The following is a 20,471-nucleotide window of genomic DNA, read 5'->3' on the forward strand; positions in this document are numbered from 1 at the left end:
AAAACCTGCGAAATATGAAGATAACAATTTTGTTTATAATGGCATTCTATATGTTAACTATGTGAATGCAAAAAGTTAAGTAAGTTTTGATGATGCAATAAATTTGTATGATTTCAAAAGTTGGAAAAATGCAATAAGTAGAGAAATGTCTTGTTCTATTTGAAATAATACTTGGGAGTTAGTTGAAAAACCATTTAATAAGAAAGTTTTAGACTTGAAATAGGTTTATAGAAGAAAATATGATGACATTGATAAAGTAAGATTATTAAAAAGAAGATTTCAACAGATTGAAGTTGTCGAAGATATTTATTCATCAGTTTCTAAAATGCAGACTTTGAAAAATTTATTTGCCTACGGTTGTCGCAATAAATTAATTATTAAACAGATTAATGTAGAAACGTCTTTTTCAAATGGTAAAGGAAAATCTGAGATTTGTGTTAAACAACCTAGAGGTTATGAAGAAAATACTGATAAAGTTTCAGAATTAAATAAGGCTCTATATGATTTCCGAAAAAGTCCAAGACTATGGTATGAATGATTTGATACATATATTAAAGAGTTAGGATTTGTAAGAAGCAAAAATGATAGTTGTCTTTATGTATAAACTAATGAATATGAAACTATTTATTTAATTTTGTTTGTTGATGATTGATTTGTGGTGAAAATAGAACTAACGTTAATTATTAAAGGCTTGTTGGCAAAAAAGTTTTAGATGAAAGATCTAGGAGAGATTAAAACTTATTGAGGTATGAATATTGATTATAATTATGAAAAAAAAGAAATGACACTTGATTAAAAAAAATACATAGTTAGCAAATTAATATAATATTAAAAATTCAAAATTGTAAGCGGTTTTGATGGAACAAAATTTAAATCCAGAACTAGCGCAATAAGCATGTAAAGGGATTGAATTGAGGAAATTAATTAGAGCTTTGTTGTATATAGGTTTAGGGACAAGACGCGATGTTTGTTTTTGTGTTAATTATTTCAGTGGATTCCACAACAGTTATGATAAGCCACATTTTAAATATGCGTTTAAAGTTTGGAAATATTTATTTTTGACAAAGGATTTAATATTACTTTATGAAAGGGATCATAGAGGTGATCATATTGATTGTTATGTTACTGCAGATTGTTGTGTAAAAAATTTAATTGATATCGTAAAAGTTTATTCGAATGAAAATGTCGCAGATATTGTGACAAAGCCATTAGGATGTTACATGTTTGAAAAATTCAAAGAAATGTTAAATGTTATATAATTTTAAGAAGGCGTGATAGAATAAAAGTAAATTTATTTTAATTATAGTTATCGACATCTCTTGTACGGCGTAGATACGACTCGTAGAGACACGACGAGAGCCAGAGTATATATATAGTAAGGAGGTGTTAGGCAGGTGGACTATGGCCGTTGCCAGGTTCGCACGCTCGCGTTGTGTCTTTTTTAGTGTCGTGAGGGTATTTGTAAGAATCGTTATTAATCTTTATTCGTTCTGTTAGATAAACTTATATACTAGTTAATCCGTTCTCTTTATTATGTTTGCTACCTCACCTTACATTTATTTTATCAACGATGCGTATAAGATTTTAGCCATTAATATTTATAAATAACCAGTTGGTGTGTTAAACAGTAAACAAAATTTTTTCAGCTTTTAAATGTTCTAGAGTAACCTTATTTTTTGTAAACTTGTAGAAAAATGCCACCACTTAAAAAAAACAGTTTTGTGACAGTAAATTTATTCGCTCTTGATTTTTAAAACAACGCAGCCCAAAAAAGTCGCAGTGTTGTTGATGCCATTTTGAACGTTAAAGTTAATGCTTTTTGATACGATGATAATATATTGAAAAGATTATGATTTCTGCGTAAAAAAAGCCTGGGATGAACAAAGTTTTGGTGATGGTAGTAGTTTAGTTTATCATTCATCATCACGGACTTTTTTAATAAACCATTAAATTTTCTTAAAAAGTAATGAATATTTTGTAACAAAATTTTTTTGTAAGTTAAGAGTAATAATACATAATGTGCTAAATTTTTAAGACTTTAAAGTTTATTATTTTAAAGTACAAAATTCTTAAATTTTTCGGATATTTTGGCAGTTTTTTGTGATTACTTAAATAAATGATGAATGAAATTCAACTAACTTGGACTCAAATAAACTTCCTATTAAATACTTATAAATTAGCATAGAAACAAACAATCTTTTGTTATCTGCCTGAATTTTCATGTTTTTTTAATAAAAATTGACTTTTACAAAATGTCCTGTTCATGCTACATTATAGATAATTTAGGGTCTTGTTTGTCGCGTCCCCTTGCATGCATGGTTTTCTGTATGGAATTAATTCCATTTTTCATGACGGATCGCCTTTTCCCTGCGGACTACCTGTCCTGTATAGAAGTAAGCGACGGTTACAACGTTCTCCTTACATACAGGCATACCACTTACACTAAACTGATACTGGTACACTTTTAAGCTGTCTCGAGTGTTGAGTGGCTGTCCCCTTCCTTGGTTGACATGGGGAATAAGGCGGTGGGTTAATCTGGACGATGTGATCTGAGCTGTAGTGGGTTACTGCATCTGATATAGCTTCGTTTTTTTTTCTTTAAGTACCTACTACCGAAGTGTATTTATTCTTAGGCTTTATTGTAAACGGGTACAAAATAATATAGCCTTGTTATAGTAAAGCACATTTTACATTACATTGGTTACAATATTTCAGTGTTGTTTACATGTTACATTATTGGTAATACATTATACGTTAGTGGATACAGTTTTCAATTCATTGGTGCGGTGATAATGACACATACACCACTTTAAGAGCGAAGGAGCAACGTGGTAGGCCACTTTGCTTCGAGAAAGTCACCCATCCCTTTCACAAGGAGCATTGCATGGTGGAAGAGCACATGTGAAAATTCACAGAGGTACTGGCTCGGGAGAGTTATACTGGCCAGGAATCAAACCGTGGTCTCCTGCGTGCTCATCCGCAGGCCAGTCAACCGAGCCACTGTGCGCTCATCTGATATAGCTGTACATATCATAAACAAAGAAACGTGATGGGCTAATTAATGTATGCTTACTACTACTCATAAGGCTAGCTTGTACTACTATTATTCATCAGCTAGGAAAAGCATCGAGCACATAAAGGAGCTTCCAAAGAATACACCCTAGAAAGGAGGGTACCACGCAATTTATCATATTTATACTTCTGTTGACACCTTTTGCATAATCAATCGCTTAAGTTTGTTAAAAAAAATAGCCTCAAGAGTAATTGTATCTATAAAAATTTATTGCCTCAAATAAATATTCCACGAAATTAAAAGCTTACCTTTTTAAAAATGAAAAATTCATTTAGTTCTATTGATAATTCTTTCACCTTATATTTTTTTTTAGTTTAATTTTACAAGGGCATCGCTTTGTTTTGTTACAGTATATGACGGAAAAGATGGGTGGTGCAGAAGGTACAAAACTAGATGTGGATTTTATGGATATGGAGAGGGTAAGTTCTCAATAGTATTTTGAATTCTAAGTTCTTGTTAGTCCTTTAGTATCATATTATAAAATTTAAATTAGATTTCTCTACGCTCATTTCTGATCTTTCACTAGTTTTATAAATCTACCGAAGATAGTTCTGAACAAATGTGATTGTTGAGATGAAAATCCTTAGAAAAAAGTGTTATTATGAGTAAGTATTTAATGAAGCTTTAAAAACGAATAATATTATGACTTTTTAAATTTATTTTATAACATTTTAACCAATGGGTGCGCTTACGATTAAGCTATCATATTTACTAAATAGAAATTTTTTTTACAATTTGTTTAGGTAGAAATGTTTTCTGTTTAAAGGACTTTTTTAAAGCTACGGCTTTTAGTGGCATTTAAGAAAATGAGATATTGCTTCCTATACTGTCTCGGCGTACATGCTTTTTACAATAATAATTTTCCTTCAGTACAAGAACACTTAACACGCTCTGGCAATGAAATTTTTATGTCATACTACTGTTATTAAGAATTATTTTTGTTACCAAAAATTTCTTTTTACACATTACAATTTTAGTCACATTATCGGTTACGTTCCTTAAAATGTAAATAACGATGCCAATAGAAACTGATACGTTGCATGGAAACAAATTGTATGGTAAACGAAATAATTTCTACTTAAAATTAAAAGCTTTTATAAAGTTTAACATTAAATAAATTAACTTTGCCTAGTTATCTATCAAAAGTTTTAAGACAATAAGTACAATGTAGTTAGATTAAATTGTTTACTTCAGATTCCAGAGAATATTGTTTATTTATATTATTTTCTGCATTCATGTTCAGGGTTCTGTCAATATTAGCTTTAACTTATTTTAGACTAGTGGCCCACCTGTCTCAGCTTTGCCTGATACTCACTGAATAGAACATCGTACATTTGAGCAATACAAAATTGAGCCTCGTTATTTTTTTAGCTCTTTAATCAGATATTTGTATACTTCAAAATCCGATATATTTATGTTCATGATCGGAGAAACATCGTTTTTAACCGTGAATCTACATTATTTCAAAATTTTACATGAGTACAAGTACCTTATGTTTCCTCTGTATATATTTTTACGCTCTTATGTAGAGTTATCACGTTGTTTTGATAAGTACTCAGATCAAACGTTGCATGTCATAGTGGCAGGTAAACGTAAGCGTTTTATAATACAGAGAAATCTTCAAGTCTCAGAATTAACGTACAGTCACGGTAAGAAAGCATGCACTCAGGGGATGGTGTTGTCAATCAGTAACTGCTTTTCAGCATGAGCTTATGACTTGGCTAATGTGAAATATAATACTACAAGAAAACAGGCCAAAAAATTATAAGTTTATGTAGATGGAGCCTTCTACAGCAGTAAAAATTGGTAAAAAAATTTGTGAAATAAAAGAGCAATACGCATAACTGAACAAATGTTGTTTTTGTTTTATCCGTTATAATTTTTTAAAAATTATTTCTAAAGTCATTTTACATTTACTACAGTTATTTATTTTTTCACCGTTTAATCCAATCATTTACTTTAAAATTCAGTTATTTTTGAAACTTTTGTAACCTAGTCATCAATACTTCATTTTAATTATTTTGAAAATTACTCACTCTTGTTATTCACTTTATATTTTTGTCATTTTTAGAAAGTTTTTGTAATGATTATTTGATGTGCAAAATCTGATCCTGCAAACTTTCCATGGTGTACATCCAGGAACACTATTATTGATGGTCCTACAAATTTTTAGGAACTTCATGAGCTTGAGAAAACTAATTTATGGGTTCAAGATATTTTGAACCCATGAAAAAGCTTACAGTAATGCGAATTTTTCCAATCCCCCCCTGTTCTTTACATTATGGAGTAATTAAGTTAAAAAGTTATGGTGGTGAGGGATAAAATAAAGAGTGAAAGGGTTATGGAGTTGTAGGGTTATGCTGTGAGGGAAGTCATAAGGATCATTTTCGTTGATATAAGGTATTTTTAATTTCTGCAATAACATGCAGTAGTAAAGATGACCTCTTTAAAAAACTTTGAGATGTAGGACAAGAGTGTAATAAGTTTATAAGCTTATGCGGTTTGGTGTTAGGAGGAGTAGGGAATTTAATTTCATGAGCTTAAATCATTCTTAATCTGTGTAACATCTCGCAGTTATGCAGAGTGATCGTCACATAGTCTTTTTCTCAAATAAAGAGTTGTAGAGATATAGGGTTATTGGGTTACGGTGTTAATAGTTGGGTGATTTTGTGTACGTGTTATATAATATTACGGTATTATTTGTCGTAACGTTATTGTTTTAAGTAATTATAGGTTCCAGTGTATCTAGTTCAATTTAACAGACCTAATCAGATGATAATCTGAGATTTTTTAGGAATGAGGTCTTGGCAGAGTTAATCTCACCCCAAATCCCTATTAAGCAACTCTAGAAACATTGTATTAATAGTCACATCCAAGGACTCGAAACCTAATGATGCTTGGGTGGCAGTGGTAATTAGTATTTGAATATAGATAAATATTCTCAATCAATCACAAGTTTGAATATTTTTTTTAAATATGGCATGTAAAAGCTTATTTATTTATCTTAATTTAAAAAATCAACCGTGAGTGGTAAATGCCACTTGAAAGAAATCCTTCGCCAAAACGAAGTTTATTTGGCTTTCTGGTAAACGTTTGCCGTTAGTTTTTATAATTTAAATTACACAACAAGCCAAGTGTGAAATACAATCACACGTATATGAATATAAAATGTAAAAAACTGGGTGTGGTGGCGCTTGAACGGCCTCTTTTGCAGTCACTGCAATGGCGCGTGGTGTGGATAGACTACCTAGTGAAATCAAACTATACCAAACTATACATGTACCTACGGCTGTTACTGTAAGTATTGTGCAGACGGTATGTAATGTGGGAGACAGAAGAAGCTACTGGCCGTGTATAACTGAAGGAAGCAAATTTAAATGAAAAAGGAAATAGAAAAGAAATTTATTTGGAACTACAAATTTTGAGCACTGACAGAAGTCAAGGTTAGTGATATGACAGATTGATCCAAAATTGAACAGAAAATTAGTGCATCAGGAGCTTAAAACAGCAGCTTCTTACTAAAGGCTGAGAGATCTTGCAAACATGAGGATGCAACAAGATAGTAAACTGCCAAAACAAGGGATCTATGGAGATTGGCAAAATATTGTCAAGTATATGAATTGGGATGTATGTATTGGTACAACTTTAATGTGTAAAATTTTCTTACTTCTTATATCCTTTCACTTTTAAAGACAAGTTAGAAAACAGGCATTCTTTTAGGTGTTTTGAAAATTTCAAATTAATTTGAAAAAAAAGTGTTATTTGTACCATTAACAAATATAGTAAGAACTTACATTTTAATTGAACCCATGCAAGATATTAAGCATATAAATGACATAAATACATACGAGACAACAGATAAATTTAAAAGTTTAACATTGAACTTATCCGGTATTAACTTCTAGGTCGGCTCAAACATCATGAGCAATCAAGTCAGTTAAAGGATAGAGAGGAGTAAAACCTAACCAAAAGAACTTTTTTCCTCACAACCGGAAGTACGTGTAATATACTTCACAAACGTCCATTTTAGTAGTAACATAACAGAAAATTTTCATATTAACCAAACCTAAAATTCAGGTTAGCACAAATAAATTGAATGACAAAATTTGTATAAAATACAAAAAATTGCAAAACATAAAATGAAATAATCCAAATAACAGCAGTGCATAAACGAGAGTTGTTGGTCAACTAGGAAAAGGCTGACAAAAAACTTTCAGTAAAACAATAGTACTGCTTTATTAGTATATTATATGCCAGTTAATGTCACTGCAAGATGTTCATCGCACATAGGTTTTTTTGATAGGTATTACTGAAATATGCAATGCACACTCGTACAAGCTTACCTACAGAAAATTGTGGATCGGTAAAATGTACCGTTTTTAACATTAATAGAACGAAAGAATCTTAATCTATTATAACAACTTATAAAATAATCACGTTAAATAGAATTTATAAGGAAAAAGGTGTGTAAAAATTTTCTAATTTTTTTGTATGATTGATAACTATGAGATAAACGTATAAGATTTTTAAGTAAATCAACAAGTTGTTTTTTTATTAAAATAAAAAAACAAGGGGTTGAGTATGCATAAGAGTGTATATATCTTCCTATATAACATAGTTGTTTTTCGGGGATTTAGCCTCTAACCCCCCTCCATCCCCCTCTATCCTTCACCCATCCCCTGCCCATTCCCCTCAAATTATCTTGTAATTGTTTTTTTCTGGCTGTTTCATTAATTTATTACATCCTCCTCCATCCCTCATGCATCCCCCACCCATCCCCCACCCTTCTCCGCAGTTAAAACACTTCTTGGGAGTTTACAACACATTTTTAAGAAGACTTTACATTGTGTGACAGTATATAAGATATATTTTTAAAAAGTCTTTAAATTGTATGACAGTAAAATTTTTTTTAATAATATTCTGTAGTAATAAAGAAAAATAAAGAAATTTATTTCGTAAAATTTATACGTTATAAATTTATAAATTATGATTTCTTATATGTCTTTTTAAATTTTCTAATCTTGAAAATCCTTTTCCACGTTTTGTACAAATTTGTTACATTTCACACTTACTGTGAATTTTTATATGTCTATTTAAATGTGTCGATCTTTTGAATTTTTCATTACAATGTATGCATGTGAATGTTTTTTCTAAATTATGTTCCTTTTGATGCCTGACAAAATTTTGTTTCAAAGCAAATACAATTTTACAAAAATCACAAACGTATAACAATTTTCGATGTGTCTTTTTATGATCCATTAATTTTTCAGGGTTCGAAAATTTTGTTTTGCATACATTGCAGATGAATAAATTTTTCAAACTGAAATATAAGTTTTTATTAAAAGTATTTGAGAAATTGTTTGAGATTCGTAATATATTTTTACCTCAACTGCATTGTGTGGCCTAATATATGTATCAAGTATATGTATTAATTTTTTAATTGATAATATCAATGAATTTAATTTTTTCCCCAATTTTTATTCCATTTGCGAGGAAATATCTGAAAAAAATTTTTAATACATATAAAAAACCGATATACATTTAAAAAACAGATAATTACGTATTTATTTTTTGAATTTCTTATTTTTATAAATATAACTTACAACATTTGCTAATTTACAAATTACGGATAACAACGTATAATATAAAACGTTTGTACGTACATAAAAATTTTTTCGAATTATTGAAATATTTCGGACCAAACGATATTGAAGTTCTTTAGTTATATTACTAAAAGGGATAACAAATCATAGAACATTTTCATTACCATTAGATTTAAATAATATTGAAAGTTTGTTTTAAGTACGAAACTGATCAAAAAAATTACTAAAAGTAAATGTAACTATTGAAGATGAAGCTTCAATGATCTCTAAAAAAGCTTCGAAAATAATGGATAAATGTGTGAAAAATTTATGTAATAATAATTTTTCCATTCAGTGGAAAATAGTTCATTTTAGGAGGCGATTTTAGACATATACTTGCACTAGTAAGGCATGGGTTTGAAAATTCTATAATTTTATTATATTGTTATTATGAAATAAGTGAAACTATACAGTATTAACTTCTATGGAAACAATTAAAAATTTTGAAATTGAAGAATAATATGCGGTGTACAGATACAAAATTTTCATTATTGTTAAAGGACACTAGAAACGGAATCATAAATTTTTTTTAAACTCCTCAGGGATGGAAAACTGATAACTTTTGTAAGTAAATGTATGGGGATGGTAGAAGTAGCTAATTAAAAAGAGTTATTTTGACAACACATAACGAATGCTCGTGTATTTTAAATAATTAAATTTTTAATTTTAATCAAGGAACAGTACATACTTATTACAGTATAGATTATGCACAATATAAAGGTAGTGATCGCACTGAAGATAATATAAACAAAGTTTCCAAAATAAATACTGAATTATATACATCAAGGATAACCCCTTTATGTTTACAATAAAAAAATATACGCTATTGTTATGTTGATAAGAAACTGGAGTATATTTGATGGTTTGTGCAATGGCACTAGACTACGAATAACAAAAATATTAAACTCTAATTTAAAGGCAGAAATAATAACTTGTTAAAATATAGTAAGAGAGATTTCAAACCCAGAATTACTTTAAATACCAGTAAAAATATTGTTACCGTTAATTATACACAGAAAACAGTTTTAATTAGTTCTAGCTTTTTGTACGAAACTCAAAAAATTCGAAGGGTCAAAGTTTCGACAGATTAGGATTTTGCTACAAAAGACCTTTGTTGGGACAACTGTACGTATTGGTATGAGGATGTAAGAATCCTAACAATATATTTATACAAAATGATTCGGAGAAGAAATCAAACATTGAAAATATTGTATAGCAAGAGATTTTTAATCGTTTCACGAATAAATTTTTTTTTTTCAAAGCTTATTCTTTATAATTTTTTATTTTTTCTGTAAAAAATTTAGTTTTGAAATAAACTTAAATTTATTTTAAAAGTTAGACTTAGAACAAGTAAAAACAAAAAAAATTACTCATTTATCATAAAATTTAAGTTCTTACTTAAAAAAAAATAGAAATACTCACACTACAAAACTTTTTACGTATATTATAACTTTGACCTTTATCTTGAAAATCTTAAAGTTTAGCTTAAAATTAATATTACTAAACTAAAGAATAGGATATCTTTTAGTTTCGGATTCGAAATCTTACTATCACAAAAATCGTAATAAATTTTCAATGCAAAATTTATAATAATAAAAATTTCATAATTTTATTTTCTGAGACAAACACAACATTGTTGCTATGAAATTGTTTCTATCTTTGTATAAATAAATTAAGACCTAGTCAATTGTGTAGATCGTGTGATTTTTAATACATACGTATTGTGAATCTTATTTTGAATTAATTTTTGTAATCACATTTACAAAAAAATTATTGCAATTGTAAATTTTAATATTGTATAATAATTTTTGATTTATATTTTCATACATACATGTACATTCTGCTATCACAAAAAAGTCTTTATAATAAATTTTCCATTTACGAATACTTTACCTCTAAGTCTATGTTGTATTGACCGTATGATAAAATATAGTACACGAAACTATATGTTGTATATATATTTGAAATTAAGTAAAAGATTAGTAACATTGTTAAAAGTGGCCGTTGGGGCTGGGCGACTTTGAATAGGGAAGTACGGTTGGAAGAGATCAGAGTCACTCTCGAGTGACTTGAGCCGTCCCTTTAAGTCGAACAACGATGGTAGCACTGCTTCCGATGTTGTTGGCGTTGTGGTTCCGTTTGATTCATCGGAATCCAACTCATCGGAGAGGTGCGGCGATTGAGCGGTAATTCGTAGAGGCCTCAACGAGTTGGTGGCCAGGTTGACTAGTGTGTGTCTAGTTTTTTTTTTATTTTTATTTTTTTTTTTATATTAGTACAATATTACAAGACACCATCTCTCCTACCCTTGCCGGGGTCTCTTGGACTCACCTCGATGATCTTCTCTATGTCGAGAGGTCTCGGGATCTTAAAGTGGGGGTAATACCTGGACTACACTCCGGATGAGCAGCTTGGGAGCCTCCAACACCTCTGGGCTCGTAGCAGGAGAGGGTGTAATAGGTAGAGGCGGCCGTTGGGGAACAAAAGTACTTGGTTTTAAAGGGATGGTCCGTACCCTCTGAGTGGGATCACTTCTAGTGTGACCAGTGGAAGGTTGGGTTATACCTTCGAAAAAATCTTCAGGGAATTTGATAGCCACGTCCCGAGTAGCCTTCCTTGGTCGGAGTTCTATGGAGGTGACTACCGCATATCCTTGAGTGATACAATCGTCTATCTGTTGGCCTGGGGTCAACCGTCTCCACTCCTGAGTTAAAGGGGGCGAGGTCATGAGCACCCAGATCCAAAGATAGGACTTAGGAAAAGGCTCGAGGGAAAAGAAGGTATAGACAAAAGTCTTGTATTGGTACAGAGATATTTATTAAATATCTACTTAACTATCACTGTTTTAAGTCAATTGAGTGGCTTAAGAGGTATGCATTACACGTATTTGCATATCTCGGATCGATCCCAATCAGTCGTCACACAGTCCGTCTTATATACTTTACGTCGCTTTCTTACTTGTGATTTTCGCTAAGGACTAGTCGTCGCCACCTGGCGAGCGATAGGTGGTACTATCAAGTACTGAGTTGGAAGTCAGAGCTGCGTGCGAAATTTCAAAATTCAAATTTATGTAGAAACGATCTTATTTAAGAAAAATGGTTATTTTAACATACAATAGTTAATAAAATAATGCCCCGGATGGTAACAACATCATTAAGAAAAGTAAGACAAACTAAGTAATAGAATTTTACAGAGATAAAGAGATAACTTCTTAGTTGTACTTGATTTGATAACAAGTCCATAATTTCGTAAATTAAGTTAATATAATGCTTGGGGGATTGTCCCGCAGAGGGCGCTGGGGGCAGAGCCCCACTGGTACATATATAGGTGTATAAACATGAGCTAAGTAATTGCCAGCGTTGCTGCACATTTTTACTTCTCTTTTCTCTCTGAAGTTTGACCCTGATGACCATGATGAACGTCGTGGTCGTCAAGTTAAAAAATTACCTGAGTTACGAATAGTAAAACTGCGATAGAATAACAAATAATATTGATCAAGTTATTTATTAATAGAATTTTGTGGGAATAAACCATTGATTAAAAAAAAAGAATAAATGCAAAACTATTTGATAAATTTTTGATAGTTAAAAAAAAAATTAAGAATCTGTTTGGACCAATTTATTTATTTTGATATAAATAAGTGAAATAAAATTAAATAGATGATAATTAAAGTATAGAAAAGCAGCTACTCAAAATATTTTTAACTATGTTTTGAGGAAAAAATTATTTTATTATGTAAAAAAAATTATTTAATCACGTAGATAATTTATAAATTTTTAATGTTTAATCAAACCAAATAAGCTTATAAATAGTGAATATATATTTTAATTTAAATTATAATTACGTTACGAACCATACTATAACAATGAGAAAGGAGTGTCTCATGATCAGGGTTACTTGTATGAAAGTGGAGAAGGTACTTGGTGATTGTGTAGAAGATTGCTGGTTTGATTCTAAATTTTTTTTTTTTTTAGAATTTGGTGTAGATTAGTGAATAAGACTTAAAAATTAAATAAAAATATTAATTAATTTTTTCTTTGCCTTTGCACTTTTATAATGGGGTATGGTGTTGTGTAGAGCTGCAAGATCAGCGGGACTGGGCAAAATGGGAAGATACCATGTAAAATTCAATTCCGTTATACATTTTCTTGAGGTTACCAATCTGCAATCATAGGTTTACTCCATAGCGTAGAACACACCTACACAAGTACAATTTCAAAAATCGTTCCTAGTAACAAGAAGTATACAATTCTTACATGCTAAAGACATCAGCAAAAATGGAATTCATAGGTACAAATTAAATGTGTCATTCACTACAGAATTACAGGGACCTTCATTATTTAAAAAAATTTCTTATATCACCAAACACAACTTATACCATCAACGTAAGCTGATCTTTTACTAACCGTTTCAATGACAAAGGAAAAGCCCAACAATACACAAATTAACATTGAACAAATAGAACAATTAAATAATCAACTACGCATGTTAATTTAATACAGACCACAGGAATATAATAAATAAACTGCAAAAAACTATGCAAAGTTTAAACGAGAGCTGATGAAGTCTGAGATGACCACACAAACAAGAATGCTGGAAAAAAAATAGTCATAAATCATAATTATACCTATATATAGAATTATACAGTGTCGTATCTTAGTATTATTGTTTTTTTTTTTCTTCATCTGAGAATGCCTTGATAAAAGAGGGTACAGGTTTCTTTCCCGTGTATGACTTGCAGTGAGACTAAGAATGCTGGTTTTTCGCTACAATGTTCTTAGCAATATTAACTGAACTGACCTACTAAACTGGCAATACCTATCTTTTGGGACACCTGGCTTTTTCCTTAGTGTCTTGGCCCACGGTAACTATTTTATTTTGTTCTAACCATCTACGTACATAAGCTCTAACCATCACAGCACTTTCGAACCAAACACCCACATACAGTTTTCTTTCATCCACCACACGGAGAAATGTAATTCATAGGCTAACTGACTTAGTATTATATGTAATTATTGACCCATTATTATTATAATTATTGTTATTATTATTATCTCATAATATTAGGTACAGGACATATATTGCTGTCAGCACTGCCTAATATCAATGTCTACAAAATGTAAGAAAGGAAATGTACCTTGGTAATTTAATAATCAAAAACTAAAATTTTAAGGTACTGGTAGAAATGTCCAGTACTGAAGAATGAGAGATAAGAATTCTTTTATCTAAGATAGATTTGCTTGATTGTGAAGCTAAAGAATCATTATAATTACTAAGAAATACTGAGGATGATTCAAATGGCTTTCACCAGGCTATAGTAAATCTAATTATCACAAAAATCTTAAGCAAAAACTCAAGCATTAATTAATAAACTAAAAAGATTGTCAAAAGAATAAATTAAGATGTACATTCACAAATTGGGACCAAAAATGTCATTAAAACAATATGAATAGTCTATATAATCACGCATTAAAAATACTACAGTCCATACATAAAAAAGACTGACAAACCCTAAATTTCTAATCTGACAGCTCATCCAAGCTGCATTAAAAAGTACACAAAGCATATAAGAGGACTAATATAAATCGTTCCTTTCAGCTTCGGCTTTGACAGGGAACTGCTAAGGACTAATTATGGACTTAATATAAAATAACAGTGACACTGGATGAACTAACTGTCAAGAATAGGGCAAGATAACGGACAATATTGAGAATACAAATAAAAATTGACATTGATAAGTTATTACAGCAGAGAAAAATAAAGTTTTCTATATCCCTATGCAATTTAACTACATGGATCGTTTTGCAACACGTAAGGCTGGACGGAAATAAATGCAGGAAAGTACTAAAGACTACTGATTGTTAACCTTGGTATCTAAAACTACTTGACATTTAAAATACTTCTAAACCTTTCAAATTTATTTCTCCCGAATTTTATGGTAACAATATTTGATACATTATTTTCTAAATCAACTTCTACAATATTAATTTCGTGTTTTGTATAACTTACGTTTAAGAAGTGATAATGAGTCTCTATGTACTTTAATTTTTTTGTAAAATTTCCAACCTTTGATATACCTATCGTTTTAGAATTATCTTACATATGTATTAATTGGATCATATACTTTAATCTTAAAATAAAAAAATTAATGTTATACAATCTTAAATTAACTTGCAAATTTAGATCTTCAAACTCAGCTGATGTCAAAGGCTTTTTTTCACTATAGATTTTTAGATTTCCAATAAATTACATTTTTATACATATGTATGACATAACCTATCGTTGATTTTCTATCATTTATATCTTCTGCCTAATTGACATCAAAATAGCAATCTATCCATTTATCATCAGTAAATTCCGATGTAAAAAATCATTTGAAATCTTTTTTAATTACCAATATTTTAAGATTCTCAAAGCATATTTGTAATAAACACTATCACAAGGAGCAGCGTTGGCTCAGTGGTAAGTGTGTTTGTGCCTTATACAACGTCGTTCTAGGGGTGATGGGCTCGGTTTCCGGTGAGTGCAGATTTTTTCAAAAACTGTTATCAACAGAAAAAGTTTCTATGCAGCCCTGTATATTTTGAGGCACGTTTTTCCGTAAAATTTTCCTTCAGAATAATTCTAGAGTTTTTTTCTTGCTCCATGGATCTTTGGGCTTGGGTGAATGTAAAACAGTGTTGAGGCTATAGGTAGGGATTAGTGGGCCAGGAGTGATCCCTGAAAGATGGGTCTTTTCCAGGGATTCTAATTAGCCTGGATCCAATGCTTCGGCAGAGAGCGCTGATCCATGGTATAGCATTGATTTGATATTAATTAAGGGAATGGTAAATGGATGCGGCAATGCACCCCCATACATAGGTAGTAAGGGTGATCTCAGCAACTAGGCCAATAGGCTGTTGCTGTAACCCGAAAAAAAATGAACACTATCATATCAATTTTAAAATCTACTCATATAATTTGTACAGAAGTTAATGTCAAGTCCAGTTCCCAAACTCATACAGAAGAACTCCAATTAAGTTTTTCAACTTAATTTCATCACGTGCTGATTGCGCAGGTACCAGTTTTAAATTTTGTTCTGCAGTAGTCACATACAATTAAGAACTTATAACTTATATCATATTTCTTTATTTATGTTTTAATGTAGTTTTTCTGATAAAGTGTCATTTTTTTAGTACTGGTTTTGAAAGCTATTTTACCAAAGCATGTAAGATCTTGGCTTCTATTGCTGAGTAAATGATTAATTTACAATAAACCTAAGGCAATTCTTTATTATACCAATAGCGATGGCATACGCATGCACACAGCAATGGAGAGCTAAATACTAATCATATGAAGACCCGGAATAGCTGTAAAATGAAAAAAATTTTACGAGCCACACATTACTATTGTAGTACAAAATGATAGTCGTTATACTTGTAATTGCTAGTTTGCAAAAATAAAAAGAGACGTTTACATAGATGACATCATGATATTTGTGGAAAACCTACAGCAATACGAAATAAGATTTAGAACGCTTCAAATGGTTAGCTGATGAAAATGTCAGAATAGCATAGAAAATGAGGTAGTTTCTCCAAAAAAAATAAGAAGTGTTTTAGTGAATAGTAAGTAACGTACAAACCAAATCAAAGATAATTTAATACAATAAAAAACTTTTAACTCTCTCGTTTAGAGCCGTTTGGAGTAGCTGAAGAACAAGAGGATGAGGGGTACAGTGATGCAGGGTCATTACTGACATGAATAAGTTATATTGCAAATGAGACAGAAAAATTTAAAAAATTAACAACAACAAAAACTTTGAAATGTAAAGATCTGATCTACATAGATATAATCAAATTTTAATAAAACAAGGTGCCGAAAGAAGATTATATATGGTGGGGATACACTAACTTATTCTAGTGACGTAGATACAAATTTAAAAGGCTCAAGGCGTATGAAAAACAACACTAAAGAGGATAAAATGATAAGAAAACATAGTAATCCGTGCAAAAATAGAGCTTGTAGCTCAGAAAAAAATAAGAAATAATTACTAGAATCCTTATATAGTTGATATAAGTAAACAGAACTAATTATAACAGGTAACTGTCTGTTTGACTAGCTTATTTATTTTTTAATGACTTGCGAGTAAGATACGCAAGCTTTGTAATAAACTACATTATTAAAGCCAGAAAAACTTGTGTAGTATAACAATACTACTATTTCAACAGGGTTAAAATAAAACCAAGATAAAGACACATACCAGTGAAGTCTAATTACCATGCAAAATTAAATGCTTATGGAAGCTCTAGGATTAAAACAAATAAAAATTTGTCGAAAAAAAGAAAAGGAATTGCAGATGCTGCCTTTAGCAAAAAAATGCCACAGAGTAACATATTCACAATGAAAAAAATATGCTTTCACCCGACTCACTATCACCCCAAGACTCTTTAAGAGACTCTTAGTTACTAACTAATGACAATAGAAAACAGGCCAGTTTAAACAAGATTAAATAAGGCCATGATAATATCAAGATGCGGCTCAAATAAAGTAGACGTGAAAGGAGTATTAAATCTATTTGCTCTCGGAAAATATATAGTGTATAAAAAACATGGATGCTTTATCAAAAACAACTGTGGGTATCAGAAGAAAATTTTGAACCATTACCGTCTCAAAGAATGTACTGCACAAAAAATCACTCTTTTTACTATTTGAATGATATATATATATATATGACCGTTGCTGCAGTAATAGAAAACATATTCGATCGTTTTAAAATAACATATCAAATAATGCTTTCACTTACAATTCTAGAAATCGTTGATAGCTTTATATCGATAGGAGTTAGACGTGGTCTAGCGATCTTCAACTTATCAGTGAACATACTTTAAGAATTATTTTGAGCAAATTTTAAAAGATTTGAAAATTACAGCCACCATTCACCTGAGCGCTCAAGCCATGTCGTCAGTCAATCAAAAGTGTAAAGTAATAAATATACCATGAGTGGGAAGTTTATAAGGATTAAGAAATGAATGACAGCGACAAAATGTTTAAAAAAAATTATTTTAGGGAAGTATCAAGCCAGACACAAGGTAGCTCATACTTGGCTCTACATTATGCCACATGAAAAAGTTAACATGTATTGTAGCAAAACAAGCTATGCTAGAGAAGGTGAGCCACTAAAAAGGCAGTGAGGGACCTAAAAAAATAATAGAATATTTTGAAGTACCAATAAAAATTTCTCATGATTGTCCGCACTTTTCATGAATAAAACTGTATAAAAATTCATGAGAGTATTAAAAAAAAAAACTGGAACTTACATTGAGCCAGTAAGTGAATATCCCATTAAGTTTTAAAGAGCTGGAAAGTGGTCAGACGTACGCGATTCGATTGAAGCAAATTACGATTGCCATTGCGATCGATAACTATCAAGTAAGTGGGTCAATTGACTTTCCGTAGATAAAACCATTTTAACTTTCACATAAATTAACAGTAAACATTTAGGGAGATACAGCAGAGAAGCAGGTCAGACAATGAACCAAGTAGCTGCTCAGAGAATGGATCCCTGCCAAGTTAAGCGTGTGTTAGTATTGGTTATTGACTGAAACTCTTCATGTTTTTACTTAATTATGGGAGATAAACATACATCCCAAACATAGTCAAGTGACTCATAAGGCAGGAGATCATAAATGGTCAGAGAAATCGTCTCTGTGTAAAGGTGAAGTTAAAAACTGAACTCTATATCTTTTAGTAAAAATACGGTTCTTCTTACTCAATGTTGTCTTGAAAAATCTTACTAAGTATATCATTAGTTGAGTCATTATCGTATGTTCAAGGTATAACTATTACATGTTAGGTATTTTGGGTACGATACACAATGCACATGTCTTTTTTTTTCTTCATCCTTAACGGCGTACTAAAAACATAGCTCTAATAACTTACAAAAATCAATAGTCAAGTTGTATAATTTGTTTTCTTATTGGAATATACGTTATAACTACTGAGAGTAAATGGTTTATTAATATGACAATAAAATTTATTATTGAATAAGTTTTACTTTCATCCAGCATTCTAAGCTGCATGAATTGATTAATGTATGTCAACCAAAATTTTGGTGTATTTGTCTTCTTAAGCCTCATTTTGCTTCTCTTCTTGAGCAGTTAGACCGGTATTAAGACAGACTTGATGGACATGAACATATAACACAAAAACGAGTGACATGTATTTATAGATGTACAGATTCTTACTATACCTAATAGCCGCTGTTTACTGTTCTCTGTCTTTTTCCACTACACAGACTTTCCTCCTTACTCCTACCTTAGTACTCAAATCTTCACTGGAGTACGGAAGCGCCTTAGCACCACCTCACCTGCTAGCGCAAAGCTAGCTTCATCAGTTTATATTTTCATAGTTAGAGCTTAACATGTTATGCGAGCATATGTGTACAAGTACATGTATAACATACAGACGAGCAGAATTTATCAATAGTTATTCAAGCAGACTACTCTTAAGGCTGTACATTGTTTCTGAGAGTCTGATAAATATATGCTTTTTTTCTGTATTAATGTAATTAATTTATAGCTCATCATTAATATCTTATACATAGAAATAAATAACCGAAGATCCATGTAAGGAAACTACAGGAGGAACATTTATTTAACATTGTTACTAATGTTACTGTACCACTGTACAAAAAAAAAAGACAATTTTAACAGTTGTCGTTTTACTTGACTTGCTTCAATCCAAATTTGTCTGATAGTAAAAATGGTAAAAATAGTACAAACAATACTATTATTTAAAATTAATTAGTTACGTGTTAGAAAAATGTGGAGTGAGCGCTTTTCTTCGTACTTTATGAAGATTTTCCATTGAACCTACATATTTAGACGTAATTATTAATTTCATTAAAAATTATTTTGTTTGCGTTCAAATTCTAGTAAATAAAAAAAACAAGGTGGCTGAAATGTCATAAATTAAAAAATACTCCTATCTTTCAAGGTTTATCAATTAGACGGATGTGTACTTAATGACTCCTTACGAGAAGTTTACTGCAGAACTCGTAATGCTGCCACATGACCATGCAGAAAATTCTAAATTATTAAGGCGATAAATTTGAATGTAAATATGCGGTCGGTAATTCTTCTGTTGGTACTTGTTTATTTTTAGGATTTGGGTTATTGGGTTAGTAGGATTTGTTTATTTTTAACACAGGTCTCAAGCAAGAGAAGCTCACGAAAGAGCCATTACCAAACTATTACTGTGGGTGAACCATGGGTGAACAAGAAAAAAAAGTTGTTTTACAGGTGGAGGTGGAGTTTTCTTTTGATTCATTATTAACATTGAAATTTGCCGCATTAGTGATTTTGAATTTTTCCGCGCTGGATTAGATTGGTAGCACTGCAAGTTCTGAAGCTAACTTCTCGTAAGGAATCGGAAAATACACTTTTACTATCAATAAACCCTTATGTAATTTAATGTGTATGCATATATATTTTATCTATTGCATCATAAATTAAAAATACTATGAAGAAAAAGACTGTAGAACTATTACTCAAATGTTTTTCGTCTCATGATAATGTAGTTTATTAAAAAAATCAACCTTAAATTTTAATTTAATCCAAGTTCAATTCTTTTTTATGAAAACGTTAAAGATCTGAGTCGGGGAAATTTTTTCATGGCAGTCAATTAACTTCTTCTTTTAGAAATAATCAATGTGTAAAGGTGTATAACTCATAGTGTTAACTATAAATACTTGTTTTTCAGCTTAGGATACAGTTTGA

At 30.8% G+C, this 20,471-nt stretch overlaps 1 protein-coding gene across 1 annotated transcript in view; it reads left to right on the forward strand.

The window, feature by feature from the left end:
• Positions 1 to 20,471, forward strand: part of EndoA (SH3 domain containing GRB2 like, endophilin-A) — a 730,848-nt gene that overhangs the window by 221,186 nt on the left and 489,191 nt on the right. The window contains exon 3 of the mRNA XM_089594978.1: positions 3,424 to 3,492. Coding sequence (XP_089451104.1) covers positions 3,424 to 3,492 — 69 coding nt within the window. The remainder of the gene's footprint in view (positions 1 to 3,423; positions 3,493 to 20,471) is intronic.

Source organism: Copidosoma floridanum, unplaced genomic scaffold, assembly GCF_036245765.1.
Source record: "Copidosoma floridanum isolate Cflo_tuat_1 unplaced genomic scaffold, Cflo_Japanese_pri ptg000022l, whole genome shotgun sequence".
Taxonomy (NCBI): Eukaryota; Metazoa; Arthropoda; class Insecta; order Hymenoptera; family Encyrtidae; genus Copidosoma; species Copidosoma floridanum.